Source organism: Symphalangus syndactylus, chromosome 15 (assembly GCF_028878055.3).
Source record: "Symphalangus syndactylus isolate Jambi chromosome 15, NHGRI_mSymSyn1-v2.1_pri, whole genome shotgun sequence".
Lineage (NCBI taxonomy): Eukaryota > Metazoa > Chordata > Mammalia > Primates > Hylobatidae > Symphalangus > Symphalangus syndactylus.
In genome coordinates this window covers 72,387,164-72,403,907 of record NC_072437.2, presented here as the reverse complement: position 1 = coordinate 72,403,907, position 16,744 = coordinate 72,387,164, and the positions used below count along the sequence as shown (strand labels likewise).

Genomic DNA, 16,744 nt, shown 5'->3' with positions numbered 1-16,744 from the left:
AAAGAGGGACAGAGCCATTCCTTCTGTTATTTTGCATAACACTCCATAACCATCGTTGTTCAAGTAGGCAATAAACAATAAGGGCTAAAATACTCAAGGTGACTTCATCATGAAACAAGATCTTAGATCAGGCCAAAAAGGAAGTTTAGAATAGTGAAATAAATGTTACTTCAAAATATGATCTCCAGGCCTTTACTAATGAAGCAGCACTGAGAGAGTTAAAGCAAGAAAGTCTTTGAGCTTTTGTTGAATGTTGGAAATATTTGCAAAACACTTGCTTTTCCTAATTATAAAATCTACAGGTGAGAATTCCATTAAACGTAATGAGTGAGGCAGATTCATACATTCTTCTTTAATTCTTTAATAAAATAACAAAAATAACAAAACTGCTAAAAAAAAAAAAAAAAATCAGCAACCAAACAACAAAAGGGGGTATAAGTTTAAGCCACAATTTTGAAAAAGAGCAGTCAGAGAAACACTAGACTCAGGTGTGGGATAGTCTAGCATGTCTCCTAATCCTACCACCACCCCGACCCTGCTTCTCAGAATGTCAGATTACTGCCTTAGGAGGAATTCATTAAATGAATTATTTAATTCATTCATTAATTCATTTAATGAATTCCTTAGGAGGAATTCATTAAAACCTTCAATTCTGCGATAAGTAGCTTAACAGGGTGGGAAGACAACCCTGAGACAAGTCATGGCAAACTCTTCAGTAGAAGCTCCTCCCCGGAGCTTGGTGGGACTTGAGCAGAGTGAAGAAGGGCTTCAACAGCTTCTTTCAGGGCACTATGTTAAATTGAGGGAATAATCAGAAGCCCACAGGGTGGGATATACCTTGGAGGGTGGAGTGGGCTGTGATCTGGAACATTTTAATAGAATCACAGAGAGAAAGCAGAGTCTAGGTGCTCCAGTAAGGGTTACATTTAGACCAGGGAACTCCCTTCTCTCCTTTAGTAAACAAAATGGTGGAGCAAAATGCAGCACCTGCAGCTCAGGGGAAAAGATAAATCAGTTCCAGATACGGTGGGAAGAGTATTAAGGAGAATCTCATTCGTGCTCTACCAGAGCAGAGAGGGTCTGGATAGAGCATGGGCATGAGGAAAATATAAGGCATGATAACTATACAAAGACATTGTAGCAAGAAATAGAAAAAGAACAAATCAGGCAAAAGGCACAAAAACCCAGTCTAGAAGAACTGATAACCCAAGGAACAAATAAGTATTTCTCATGAGACCGTTAAAGAAAATAACTTTTTATTTTGGGATAACTATAGATTTCACACGCAATGGTAAGAAACAATACAAAAAGATCCTCTCTGCCCTTTACTCAGTATCCTCCAATGGTAGAATCTTGCAAAACTATGGTGAAATATCACAACTTGACACAGTCAATATATAGAACATTCCTTCACCACAAGGATCCCTCATGTTGCTTTTATAGCCACACCAGCTTTCCTCCTGCTCCGACCCTCTTTTTAGCCTCTGACAACAATTAATGAATTCTCCATTTCCATTATGTTGTCATTCCAAATATGTTATATAAACAGAATCACACGGTTTGTAACTTTTAGGTACTGGCATTTTTTTTTTCCTCAGCATAATTCTCTGGAGATTCATTCAGGTTGTTTTATCTTTTGCCATATCAATTGTTTCTTTTTATTGCAGAGCAGTATTTCATGGTAATGGAGTCCCACAGTTTATTCAACAAAAGATATCTAGATTGTTTCCAGTTTGGGCTGGATGCTGCCCAACTGAGCTGCTAAGAACATTTGTGTACAGGTTTTGTATGAGCATAGGTTTTAATTTCTCTGGGATACAATCCCAGGAGCACAATCACTATTTTCCAGAGTGGTGGTTTTACATTCCCACTAGCAATGAGTGATTCAGTTTCTCTGCATCCTTGCAACCATCTGGTGTGTCAGTGGTTTGTTTTTAGTCATTTGGATGGCTGTATATCTCTCTGTGGTTTTAATTTGCATTGCACTGATGACTAAAGGTGCTGAGTATCCTTTTATGTGCTTGTTTTTGCCTATTTTCTTTGGAGAAATAGTAAAAGTCCTTTGTCCAGTTTTTAATTGGGTTGTTAATCACTTTGTTGAATTGTAAGAAGAGTTCTTTATATATACTGATAGACTCTTATTAGATATGTGATTTGCAAGTATCTTCTTCCATTATGTTGGTTATCTTTTCACACTCTTGATAGTGTCCTTTGATGAACACAAATTTTTAATTTTTTTTTTTTTTTTTTTGAGACGGAGTCTCGCTCTGTTGCCCAGGCTGGAGTGCAGTGGCGCGATCTTGGCTCCCTGTGAGCTCTGCCTCCCAGGTTAACACCATTCTCCTGCCTCAGCCTCCTGAGTAGCTGGGACTATGGGCGCCCACCACCAGGCCCAGCTAATTTTTTTGTATTTTTAGAAGAGACAGGGTTTCACCGTGTTAGCCAGGATGGTCTCGATCTCCTGACCTCGTTATCTGCCCACCTCCACCTCCCAAAGTGACCAATTTTTAATTTTGATGAAATCCAATATATCTACTTTTTCTTCTGTTGCTTGTGATTTTAGTGTCATTATCTAAGAAATTGTTGCCAAATCCAATGCCATGAAGCTTTGCTCTTATGTTTTGTTCTAAGAGCTCTATAAGCTTAGCTCTTACATCCATTTGAATTAATTTTTATATATGGTGTGAGATAGGAGTCCAACTTTATTCTTTTACACATAGATATCCAGTTGTACCAGCAACATTTGCTGAAGAGATTTCCTTACTTTCTGAAAATTGTGAATGGTATTATATTTAAAATTTTTGTGTCCCTGGTGTTCACTGATATATACACGTGACTGATTTTTGTACGTTTTTCTTGTACCTAGTGACCTTCCTAAAATCAATTATTAGTTCTAGAAGCTTTGTTTTGTTTTGTGATTTTTTTTTGCAGATTCCCTGGGGGTTTCTACAGAGACAATGCCATTTACAAAAAGAGACTGTTTCATTCCTTACTTTCCAATCAGTAGGCCTTTTATTTCCTTGTCTTGCCTTATTGGAGTGGCTAGAACTTTCAGCACTGTATTGAACAAGAGTAGCAAGAATGAACATCCTTGCCTTACTCCTGATGTTAGGGGAAAAGAATTCAGTCTTTCATCAATAAGTATGTTAGCTGTAGGTTTTTTGTAGATGCTCTTTGCCAAGTTCAATGCCCACCTCCCTGCCCTATTTGTTTTAATGGGTTCTTTTAAAAAAACTACGGGCTGGGCACGGTAGCTCACACCTGTAATCCCAGCAATTTGGGAGGCCGAAGCAGGTGGATCACCTGAGGTCAGGAGTTTGAGACCAGCCTGACCAACACGGTGAAACCCTGTCTCTACTAAATACAAAAAATTATCTGGGTGTGGGTGGCATGTGCCTGTAATCCCAGCTACTTGGGAGGCAGAGGCAGGAGAATCGCTTGAACTGGGGAGGTGGAGGTTGCAGTGAGCTGAGATCGCACCACTGCACTCTAGCCTGGGAGACTGAGTGAGACTCTGTCTCAAAAAAACAAACAAACAAACAAAAAACCAAAAAAAAAAACCACATCTTTACATATATTAAGTTAAAAAAGAAGAATGTGGAACAATGTAGAGCATGTTACTGCTTATATTAAAACAGAAAAAATAATATAGATGTATCTATTTACTTCTTTACATGTATACTTATATATGCATAAAATCTCTCTGGAAGAATACACAAGAAACTGAAAGTACTAATTGCCCAGGGAGGAGAACTGTGTGAATTGGAGGGAAATTCTGCTCTACCTACATACTCCTGTGCACCACCTGAAGTTAGGAACATGTAAATATAGCACATGTATTTAAAATACAGTCATGTATTGCTGAGAAATGCATTAAGTGATTGTCACTGTGCAAACATCAGAGTGTACTTACATAAACCTAGATGGTATACCCCACCACACACCTCTGCTATAAAGTATAGCCTATTGTTCAGACCACCACATACATGCAGTCTGTTGTTGACTGAAAAAGTTATGTGGTGCATGACTGTATTGAAAAAATTAAATTGCTGATACCAAATCTATTGGTAACTATTGGGAATATCTGAACAAACAAAATAGAGTAGCTATTATAAATATCCACTGTTTGGAAATCATCTGTACATACCTGATATCCAGTTTCATTAGTTTTCACTGTCATCAAGTCATCTTGTTTACTTATGATCTTCTGCAGCTAAAAAGATTGCAAACATGAGTTTACACGTGTGCCTACCAGATTTTTCAAAACAACCTAAAAAATAGATGCCAACTTATTGTTATAAAATATATACTAGTTATTTGCTAAATATTAACTTCTTTTTTTTTTTTTTGAGACGGAGTCTTGCTCTGTCGCCCAGGCTAGAGTGCAGTGGCACAATCTAGGCTCACTGCAAGCTCCACCTCCCAGGTTCACGCCATTCTCCTGCCTCAGCCTCCTGAGTAGCTGGGACTACAGGCACCCGCCACCACTCCCAGCTAATTTTTTTTTTTTTTTGTATTTTTAGTAGAGATGGGGTTTCACCGTGTTAGCCAGGATGGTCTTGATCTCCTGACTTTGTGATCCACCTGCCTCGGCCTCCCAAAGTGTTGGGATTATAGCCATGAGCCACCGCCTTAAATTCTTTCTAATCATAACTCCTATTATCTTTTTTTCTTAGACAATGCAGGAATCAAAGGGCAAAAGAGATAACAAAGTATTAACATTATTATTACTACAATCTTCTACTAAGAAAGCTAGCTTACTTAATAGATACATGTTCTTAGGCGGCACTCTATAAGAACTTCAAGATTATGCTGTCCTTCTTTCAAGATAATTTTTATTCATAATTAGTTGTATCACTAGTTTATGGTGACATTTTCAAGTATATAGTTTTTTTTTTTTTTTTTTTTTTTGAGACGGAGTCTCACTCTGTCACCCAGGCTGGAGTGCAGTGGCACGATCCCTGCTCACTGCAAGCTCCGACTCCCAGGTTCACGCCATTCTCCTGCCTCAGCCTCCCGAGTAGCTGGGACTACAGGCACCCGCCACCATGCCCAGCTAATTTTTTTGTATTTTTAGTAGAGATGGAGTTTCACCGTGTTAGCCAGGATGGTCTTGATCTCCTGACCTCGTATCCACCCGCCTCGGCCTCCCAAAGTGCTGGGATTATAGGCTTGAGCCACCATGCCCGGCCTATAGTTTTTAAAAAGCTATTTATATCATACACATAGTCTTCCTTTACCCTTTATGCATTTATAAAGCATTAAAATAATTTAAAGACTTACATTTCTACTAATTAGGACACTGTAAATAGTACTTTGAAATTGAGTACATTAAAAAACCTACCTGCCTTTCAGAATCAAATTGTATCAATCCTCATATGGAAAGCAAATTTAAAAAAGAAGGCATTTAAAAAAAATCAGATGTAGACAAAATCCCAAACTATGGATTCAAATCAATTAGGAGACAAATCTCTATCTATTTTTTTCTGGGCTATTTAACAGTTTGAAAACTGCTGCAATTAATTCTGTATTAATTATTTCGAATTTAGCTATTTCTATTATGTTTGTTTCAGGCAAGTGGTTTATTTCTAGTTCTCTAAATCTGTCAGCCAGTTTTCAACGCCCCCCTTTCCCCTACTTAATTATTTTCGGGAAAAAAGTTAAAAAGCTTTATATTTATTTTACCTTTTATTTTTAAAGTTGACAATCAAATGGTATAATGCCAAGTTCAATATCCAAACATTTCTCCCTGTGCTTATTCCCCTGGAACCTCTTAAAAATTTTTATTACAGAAAATTTCAAACTTGAGTAAAATGAGCAGAATTCTACAATGTCACCATATAAACATTATTTATCTTCAATAATTATCAGTATTCTGCCATTCCTGGCTCATCTATACCTCTACCTGCTCCCTGTTCCCCTCCCAATTATTATTTACAGCTCTTCAGGAAAAAATACATACATTAAAATGTACAAATATCAGCCATACAATTTTGACAAAGTTTCTTTGTGTCTCTTCCCAGTCAATCCTGGTTTCTCTTTTATTCTTGTTCCCACAGAGACAGTTCTGATTTTTTTCGCCACCTAAATTAGTTTCCCCTAGTTTAGAAATTCAAATAAATGAAATTAAATAGTATGTATTCTTTTGTGTCTGCCTTCTTTCACTCGGCATAATGGTCTTGAGAGTCACCCATGTTGTTTGCCTGTCAGTAGTCTGTTGCCATTTATTGTTGCGTTTTTTTACATTTCATGAATCTACTACTATTTGTTCATTCACCTGTTGATAGGTGTTTTCATGGCTCCAGTTTTTGGCTACTGTGAATCAAAATGCCACAAACATCTTTTACAACTCAATTTTGTGGATGTGGGTTTTAATTTCTTTTGGATAAACACGTAGGAGATAATAAATCTGTTTATAAGAAACTGCCAAACTATTTTCCAAAGTGAATTCTGGTTTCTTCATATTCTCACCAACATTTGATGTGACCAGTCTTTTTAATTTTGGTCATTCTCTTGAGTGTAGTAGTATGTTGTGGTTTTAACTTGCATTTCCCTGACAACTCATGTAAAAGGCATCTATATTTATTTAAAAATAACTCTAGCAGGTGTATTTAGTATGATAAAACTATAATGCTACTATATTAAGTGTGCAGTCCTTCCCACCAATATGAAAGCAACGTGAAATAAAAGGACCACCTAAGGAGCAACCGATACTAGGAAACAGACCTGTCATTAATCTACTGTTTAGAGAGATTGCACTAAAACCCTGGCATGTATCCCACATAAGCACATGTACCATTGATCAAGGTAAAGATTAAATGGATTAACCATTACTGGCTTTGATCACAGTTGCTATTTTTTATTATTAGCTGACAGAGAACAGCTCACACAGACAGTTGCTATTTTACGAGTTCTTGGGATAAAGAAGTAAGCAATACACTTACTAACACAGTTTTCAGATCTGAATGTTAATAAAACATGAATATTCACAAAACACAAAAGTAACAAACTGAGGCAATCTGTATTTTAGGACATCTTCACAAGGCTTTTATTACCATACTTCATTATTACTTTTACATTTGCTACTCAAATCACTTTGTTACATTTATGTTTTAGGTATTAAAGTGATTCTCATTACTTTTCTAGTAGATATATGGTGGGGAGAGCAATAAATAAAATCTACTAGGAAAACATTTAGATGAGCCAAGATAAATCCCTGCCTTTTAAATATGCTTTTCTGATGTGAAAAGAACTATTTGGTTCTTTGAAGAAAATCTCAAATATAAGATGCTACATACAGCCAGACATGGTGGCTCAAGCCTGTAATCCCAGCACTTTGGGAGGCTGACGCGGGCGGATCACCTGAGATCAGGAGTTCGAGACCAGCCTGGCCAACATAGTGAAACCCTGTCTCTACTAAAAATACAAAAAATTAGCTGGGCACAGTGGGACATGCCTGTAATCCCAGCTACTCGAGAGGCTGAGGCAGGAGAATCGCTGGAGCCCGGGAGGCGGAGGTTGCAGTGAGCTGAGATCGTACCACTGTACCACTCCAGCCTGGGTGACAGAGCGAGGCTCCATCTACACACACACACACACGATACAGAGCGAGGCTCCATCTACACACACACACACACACACACACAGCTACATACTTAGGTTTACTAATACAAAGACCATGGAAGTGAAAAAACTATTCAAATAATTAATGTAAATGTAGTTTTTCCTCTTCAATGCTGTTTTTTTTTTAAATGACATGCTGTATCACACTCTATGGGTAATCAACTTTAGTGGTTCATTTCTATGATCAGCACAAAGAACCTTCTTTCATGTTTACAATGGTGACCTTTATATACTTAAAAACAAAATCAATGATGTATCCTTACATATTCTTTTGGATATTTTCTTAATTCATGAGGTAATCACCCAACAATTTTCCAACATTTATGGAGATATCTGTGGTATTCAGAAATTGTTCCACAAATTCAGCATGTTAAGCTATTGTGTGAAAAAATGTATTTGAAAAAATTTTAAAGTAGGTATGCATAACAAATTCAGGAGTAGAGGCTGTAGGTACAATAAGGACTGTATGGTAAAAGGCACATCAGTGTAGCTCTGTGAAAACAACAACAATATGCCTTCTACTGCCTTTTTTCATGTTCAGTTTCATGCTCAGGATCTCCTTTGTCTACGGACTTTGTGATTTGGCCACATATCACTAAACATTACCACAGTGCATCAGAACTTTGGTGCTGATGAGTATGACGCCCACTATTATTATCAGGGGCTCCGCTACGCCCACTTTATAAAATCGCCTCCAGCTTTACTATTCTTGGATGTGTGTATAGTGGGTCCAGTACTTCCAAGATTTGGCTCTGTGTACCTTGTAACTCCCAGGAATAAAAACAGAAATAAAATCCTCCCAGGTCTGAAATTCTCTTTTTCTTTCTTTCTTTCTTTCTTTATTTTATTATTATACTTTAGGTTTCAGGGTACATGTGCACAATGTGCAGGTTTGTTACATATGTATCCATGTGCCATGTTGGTTTGCTGCACCCATTAACTCGTCATTTAGCATTAGGTATATCTCCTAATGCTGTCCCTCCCCACTCCCCCAACCCCACAACAGTCCCCGGAGTGTGATGTTCCCCTTCCTGTGTCCATGAGTTCTCATTGTTCAATTCCCACCTATGAGTGAGAACATGTGGGGTTTGGTTTTTTGTCCTTGCGATAGTTTACTGAGAATGATGTTTTCCAGTTTCATCCATGTCCCTACAAAGGACATGAACTCATCATTTTTTATGGCTGCATAGTATTCCATGGTGTATATGCACCACATTTTCTTAATCCAGTCTATCGTTGTTGGACATTTGGGTTGGTTCCAAGTCTTTGCTATTGTGAATAGTGCCGCAACAAACATACGTGTGCATGTGTCTTTATAGCAGCATGATTTATAGTCCTTTGGGTATATACCCAGTAATGGGATGGCTGGGTCAAATGGTATTTCTAGTTCTAGATCCCTGAGGAATCGCCACACTGACTTCCACAATGGTTGAACTAGTTTACAGTCCCACCAACAGTGTAAAAGTGTTCCTATTTCTCCACATCCTCTCCAGCACCTGTTGTTTCCTGACTTTTTAATGATCGCCATTCTAACTGGTGTGAGATAGTATCTCATTGTGGTTTTGATTTGCATTTCTCTGATGGCCAGTGATGATGAGCATATTTTCATGTGTTTTTTGGCTGCATAAATGTCTTCTTTTGAGAAGTGTCTGTTCATGTCCTTTGCCCACTTTTTGATGGGGTTGTTTGTTTTTTTCTTGTAAATTTGTTTGAGTTCATTGTAGATTCTGGATATTAGCCCCTTGTCAGATGAGTAGGTTGCAAAAATTTTTTCCCATTCTGTAGGTTGCCTGTTCACTCTGATGGTAGTTTCTTTTGCTGTGCAGAAGCTCTTTAGTTTAATTAGATCCCATTTGTCAATTCTGGCTTTTGTTGCCATTGCTTTTGGTGTTTTAGACATGAAGTCCTTGCCCACGCCTATATCCTGAATGGTATTGCCTAGGTTTTCTTCTAGGGTTTTTATGGTTTTAGGTCTAACATGTAAGTCTTTAATCCATCCAGGTCTGAAATTCTCACAGCTTAACTAACCTAATAGAATTTCATTTATTTAGGTATATGGCCTTTTCATACAAATTACCCCCGTATGAATAATAATAGTTTTAAATCTATCCATTTCTTGTCCCCAAGGTAGAGTGAAGTAGCTGGATGGTATCTTGTGACTTATGGCACTGGTTTTCAGGTCCTACTTGTGCAAACACATTTCCTTCAAATATTTATTTGAGATACTTGATTAAGTCCTCAAATATCTCAAATGAATATTTTTATCTACTGCTACCAGTTTTGAAGTTCTATTCACTCCTCTTCAGCCTTTTGCTCTGTGGTGTTGGTCCCGACTCTTTTGAAACTGCTCTGTAATGGTTCCTACTGACCTACACAATTTCAGGGGCTCTCTACTCAGTCCCTACCTAGTTGCCCACTTTTTATTCTTAAGAGTTCGGTGTCTTTTTTACTATTTTTATTGATTTTTTTTTTGAGACAGTTTCGCTTGCGATGGCACGATCTCGGCTCACTACAACCTCTGCTTCCTGGGTTCAAACGATTCTCCTGTCTCAACCTCCTGAGTAGCTGAGATTACAGGCATGCGCCACCACGCCCGGCTAATGTTTTGTATTTTTAGTAGAGATGGGGTTTCTCCATGTTGGTCACGCTGGTCTCAAACTGCCAACCTCAGGTGATCCGCCCGCCTCAGCCTCCCAAAGGGCTGGGATTACAGGCGTGAGCTACCGTGTCCAACCCCGAGAGTTCACTGCTTTTAAACACTCCCCCTCCCATTGCTCGTCTTCCTCAGACTCCATTATCCTGCACTCTCTGGGCTCTTTGGTACTCCGCTCACTGTTCTGCTCCTTCTCAGGTTCATTCCTTGGCTTCTCAACCTCAGCTTGACCTCATAAACGAAACACTGCTCCCCAAGTCTCTGGTCTTATCCCTTTTCACTCTATTTCTTCCCCTTTGAGGTCATATACTTTCAGGACTCAATTATCACCCCTATGAGGATGTTCCCCAATCCTGGCTACATTACTGATCTCCAGCTGCTTGCTATTCTTGTCCATCTGTAGGGATGGCCATTCAGTTGCTCAAGCCCAACATGTCCAAGCTCAGAGTCAGGATCTTTCTCAACTCAGGCCTTCTAAGAATTCTTCAGATGAGGAGGGCTGACACTGAGGAAAGAGCAGGGCCTCTAGAACAAGATGGATTTGGAATCAATTTGTATACAGTAAAATGTACCCCTTTAAAATGCATTTTTTGCTCTCAGGATCACGCACTGGATGAGTTTTGACAAATTTATATACCAATGTAACCACCACTCCAAAGAAGATCTAAAATATTTCCAGTACTCCAGAAAGTTCTCTCATTTTTCTTTGCAGTCAATTCCTGACTTTCTCCCGGCCTCAGGCAACCAGTGATCTGCTTTTAGTAGGTAAGTCCTCTTTTCTAAAATTTCAAATAAATGTAATCATACAGTATGTACTCATCCATGTTGCGGCATTTATCAGCAGTTTGTTCCTTTTTACTGTTAAGTAGTACTCTATTGCATGGATCCTATTTGTTTATCCACTCACTTGATGAACTTTTCGGTTGTTTCTAGTTTTGGCTATCATGAATAAAGCAACTATGCATATTAATATACAGGTCTTGGGTGAATATGTTTTCCTTGACTAAGTAAGAGTGGAATTGCTAGGTCATATGTCAAGGATATATTTTATTTTAAAAGAAGCTGCCAATTTTGTTTTCTAACAAAATTGGTTACCATTTTATTCCCACCAGCAATGTAAGAGGTTCATTTGCTTCATATCACAAAGGCTTTAAAAAAATGTCATAAGTCATTTATGTACACACCTAATTTGTCATTTACATAAGTACTCATTAATTCATCAAGAGGGATAGCTACTATGTGCTAAGCACTATGCCATATATATATCTATGTTTTCTTTTCTCCATAAAGCACTGCAATCGATTAAAAACACTTAACCCTAACTGGCACATACCAAACTGTTGATGTGCATTGAGGTTTTTTTTTTTTTGTTTTTTGTTTTTAATATTAGCACCAAATTTTCGGGAACAGAGTAAAATTTACTTGTTGGGTGTTCTACAGTTACATCTTAGAAAATACCATTTAAACACGTTTTCAGTTCTTCAAATATTAGCCTTAGAGCAAATTCCTGGAAAATTTGCACCAATTTATAACTATTGCAGCATTTTCACTTTTTTCCAATTCTTTATGAAGGCTTAAGTTTTTATCATGTCTATTCTTTTTGTATATCTTTAATAATTTTTAGTATAATTTTAGCATATCAACACATGTTCTTTAAAAAATATATATCCTATGAAACTCTTCTTACCATATTATTTGCTGAAACCGTAAAAATGTAACCCTAAAAAACAGATGCTTATGCTTACTTCTCTTTTTGGAATCTTATGCTCTGTTCACTTATTGGTGTTCTCATGGTTGTATTATAGAAAATTACATATTTTTGAATGTCCAAATAATTTCCTGACAGTTCATATGTAAACAATGAATACAATTTTGATTTTAATGGAAATGTAAAATTATCATACAAACATCCAGGTATTTTATGATAAACCTAAAATAATTAGCATCTACTTACCTTAAAAAATTCCCTTTTTTCAATCATCTCATTACCATCTGTATCCAGCATTTTAAAAGCAACATGAAATCCAGAATGGGGTTCTGCAGTGAAGTGAAAAATGAATATTTAAATGTTGATGAAAAGCAAGTTATTTGTAGATAGATAGATCTTCAAATTTGACATACAGTAGCAGAAACTGTATGAGTAAGTGCCTACACAGAAAAATAATGACTTCTTATAACAATTCCAAAGGCTGATATTTGGTGTTATGGCTTTGTTCTCTGCCTTCTCCAACACCCTTTCCATAGGTGCTGCTGCTCTGCTAGTAAGTGTTCTGCCTTTCAATGCAAAATTAGTTTGTAGGCTTAATTTATTTCTTTAGCTCTACTAGGGGCTTTTCTATATTCTTACAGTACCTTGGTTATTTTCAAATTAATGATTACTTTTTATTTCCCTTTCTCAGAGTACTTAAACAACAACAACAACAACAACAACGTATTTTGCAATCATTTTAGACTTAGGGAAATTTTGTAAAGATAGTACAAAGAGTCCACAGAGTCCTCTAATTTTTCTTTTCTTCTGAGACAGGGTCTCACCTGTCACCCAGGCTGGAGTGCAGTAGCGTGATCACAGCTCACTGCAGCCTCAACCTCCTGGGCTCAAGCAATCCTCCTACCTCAGCCTCAACAAGTAGTTGGGACTACAGGTGTGCACCAACACACCTCGCAAATTTTTAATTTTTTTTGTAGAGATGGGGTTTTACCATGTTGCCCAAGCTGGTCTCAAACTCCTGGGCTCAAGCTAAAGTGCTGGGGTGGGCCCCCACACCTGGTCTTCCTCTAATGTTAACATCTTACGTAACCACAGTACATTTATAAAGACTAAGAAATTAACATGGCACAGCATTATGAACTACACTATTGACTTTATCTGGGTTTTATGTTTTTTCACTAATGCTGTTTTCCTATTCTAGGATTAAATATAAGATACCATGTTGTATTTAGCTGTCATGTCTCCTGAGTCTTCTCTAATCTGTATCAGTGTCTCTCAGTCTTTCCTTGTTTTCCATGACCTTCACACTTTGAAGAGTACTGGTCAGGAATTTTGCATAATGTCAGATAAGCATTTTTAAAGCCTAGACTACAACTATGATTCTCTAGTTCAACAAACTTCCTACTAAAGAGACAAAGCTACGGGCTGCTATAGTGCACAGGAAGTAGAAGAGACCCAAAGAGATAACCTAATCCAACATTATCATTTTGCAGATATAGAAACTAAGGCATCAATAATTTTTTAATGATAAAGACATAAATACCAAACTTTTAAAATCCTGTTTGGTAAGAACAGAGAATTCCACATGATCTCTGAGAAAAACTGTAGGATACTTACTAGTGAGGATTGTAAGCAAGAAAAGATACTCAGTATATGAAATTAGCCCTGAAAGAGATAAAAACATACCAGAAAATAAGCTTTAGATGGTTTAGAATATACAGAGACATTAACATTGAAATTTCACCTAATTAAAAAATAATTTTACTTTAAATTACCTCTCTTTGATACAGTGGAAAATTTTTATAATAGTTGAAGTAGAGGCCTAATACTTAAAAAAAGAAACTATGTTTCATCAGGTACTATTACTAGTAAGGAGGTTGTGATGGTTGGTTTTAAGTGTCAGTTTGACTGTGTCACAGACTGAACATCTTGAGTATCCAGATTAAACATCATTTCTGGGTGTCTGTGAGATTAGCATTTAAATTGGTAGACTCGGTAAAGCAAGCTGTCCTCCCCAGTGTGGGTGGGCATTATCCACTCTGTTGAACAAAAAGCAGAGGAAGGAGAAATTCACCCTTTTTTTCTGCCTCACGTCTTGAGCTGGAACATCTTATCTTCTACCCTCAGATGGGTTTACACCATTGGCTACCCTGGTTCTCAGGCCTCCAAATGTGGACTGAATTACCCCACCAGCTTTTCTGGGTCTACAGCTTGCAGATGGCAGATCATGGGACTTCTGTACCTCCATAATTGCATGAGCCAATTCTTCACAGCCAACCTCTATCTAAATCTCCTATTGGTTCTGTTTCTCTGGAGAACATTGACTAATACAGAAGAAGAATCGAAGCTGGCTCGCAAATAACAGGCATCCACTACAAGTTTTATTTACATGGCACTTTATGTAACTTCTACTTAAATTTTTACTATTCATAACATCTCAAGTGAAGCAAATTTATAAATTCAGTAGAATAACAAACTTGGGTTATACTGAGAGTCAAATTACATTATTTAAAATGTACTAATTAGTTCTTTGTAGCAGTAACTTGATTTTTCCTTTGGTAAATCATTCTTTGTCAGTCTCAAATATGCAGTTTGGGTAGGATGACCCTACCTTTGCCTCTGCAAGTAAATGCTAATTGGCTGAAGCCAATCACTGCATTTCTGTGGAGCTGATGCAGGGATGGGCAAGTAGCTCAGGCCCAATCTAATAAGGAGGTTGCACTAGTCTGGCTCCAGGGACTGGTTCAGGATTGGGCTAACATCTAAGTTGGGCCACTCAGAGTAGTACAGCAGGATTTCTGATGCAAATGCTGGATCACTGACTTTCACACTTTTATTTTGTGCTGGGCTTTGGTGATGTGAGAATGTTATTCTCAGGAATGTGTGGCAATGGAGAGAGTGCCTGGAACTGCCAGAGCCCAGTATTTAGAGCAAGAGAATGTAGCCAATCTTTAATTGCCAGATCCAGAAAATGAATATGGTGATGTTTGAGCCCTGGATGAAGCTGGGTTTGAAGCTAACTCTGTCTAGTCACTAAACTTTCTTGCTTGCACAAGTACATTGTGTCAGGTTTTCGGCTGCTTACACAGAAACGATATCTCAAAAACCATGGCTTCCTGATAAGCTAAAAAAACAATTGTTCCCTCCAGATCAAAAGATTGGTATAATAGCAAAATGCACAATTAACAATTAAAAACACTTTTTTAATCATGGAAAACTTCAATCATATGCAACAACAGAGAAAATAATATGATGAATAATTATATATAATTATATTAAATAACACAACGAAACTCAGCACCAATAATTATCAATTCATGGCAGGTCTTGCTTTATCTATATTCCTTTTCACTCCCTACCTCCCACTGGATTATTTTGAAACAAAACCCACATATACATATCATTTCATAGTAAAAAATTCAGCCTGTATATCTAAAAAAAACCTCCCTGCCAGATAGTTACCACACCTACAAAAGTATCAATAATTCCTTAACATCTTCAAATTCAAATCAGCATTATCAATTTTCCTGTTTTAGACAAGTTTTCAAATGTGTTCAAATGAGCATCCAAAGAAAAGTCCTTACATTGCACTTGGTGAGTAGGTCTCTTAAATCACCTGTTTTTAAATATTGTGGTAAAATAAACATAACATACAATTTACCATTTAAACCATTTTTAAGTTTGGGAGCATTAAGTAAATTCACACTGTTGTACAACCGTCATTAGAAATTTTTCATCATGCTAAACAGAAACACTGTACACATTAAATGTTAACTCCTGAATCCCACTACCCATTCCTGCCTCTAGCCCCTGTAACCTCTATTCCACTTTCTGTCTCTGTGAAGTTGCCTAGTCTATCTAGGTACCTAAGATGAATTATACGATATTTGTCCTTTTGTGATTTGCTTATTTCACTTGGCATAATGTTTTAAAGGTTCATTCATACTGCAGCATATGTCAGCACATCCTTCCTTTTTAAGGCTGAATAATATTCCATTGTACCTATGTACCACATTTTGTTTATCCACTCACCTGCTGATGGACATTTGGGGTGTTTCTACTATGTGGCTACTGTGAATAATGCAGCTACAAATATTGGTGTACAACTATTTATCTGAGCCCCTGCTTTCATTTCTTTTGGGTATATACCCAGAAGCAGAACTGCTGCATCATATGGTAATGCTGTTTAATTTTTTTTTTTGAGATGGAGTCTTGCTCTGTCGCCCAGGGTGGAGTGCAGTGGTGCGATCTCGGCTCACTGCAAGCTCCGCCTCCCAGGTTCATGCCATTCTCCTGCCTCAGCCTCCCGAGTAGATGGGACTACAGGCGCCCGCCACCACGCCCGGCTAATTTTTTGTATTTTTAGTAGAGACGGGATTTCACCATGTTAGCCAGGATGACCTCGATCTCCTGACCTCGTGATCCGCCTGCCTCAACCTCCCAAAGTGCTGGGATTACAGGCGTGAGCCACTGCGCCTGGCCAATGCTGTTTAATTTTTGAGGAATCGCCCTACCTTTTCCACAGCAGCTGTGGAAATACAAATTCCCACCAAATTTCTCCACATCCTCAACACTTGTATTTTCTGCTTTTTTTTTTAACCGCCAACCTAATGAATGTGACGTGATATCTCACTGTGGTTCTGATTTGCACTTCCCTGATGATTAGTGACGTTGAGTACCCTTTCATGCGCTTTTCATGTGTATATCTTATTTTGAGAAATTTCTACTTGAGTCTTTTTCCAAATAAGAAAAGTTTTGTA

At 37.7% G+C, this 16,744-nt stretch overlaps 1 protein-coding gene across 3 annotated transcripts in view; it reads right to left on the bottom strand.

Annotated features, from left to right (window-relative positions):
* MICU2 (mitochondrial calcium uptake 2) overlaps window positions 1–16,744 on the bottom strand; it is a 113,380-nt gene that overhangs the window by 17,599 nt on the left and 79,037 nt on the right. For 2 of the 3 annotated variants that reach the window (XM_055244002.2, XM_063619027.1), the window contains exons 5-7: window positions 13,602–13,649; window positions 12,231–12,313; window positions 4,148–4,213 (exon numbers count right to left, since the gene is read on the bottom strand). In XM_055244002.2, coding sequence (XP_055099977.1) covers window positions 4,148–4,213; window positions 12,231–12,313; window positions 13,602–13,649 — 197 coding nt within the window. The remainder of the gene's footprint in view (window positions 1–4,147; window positions 4,214–12,230; window positions 12,314–13,601; window positions 13,650–16,744) is intronic. The other variant, XM_055244003.2, reaches the window with a different exon arrangement.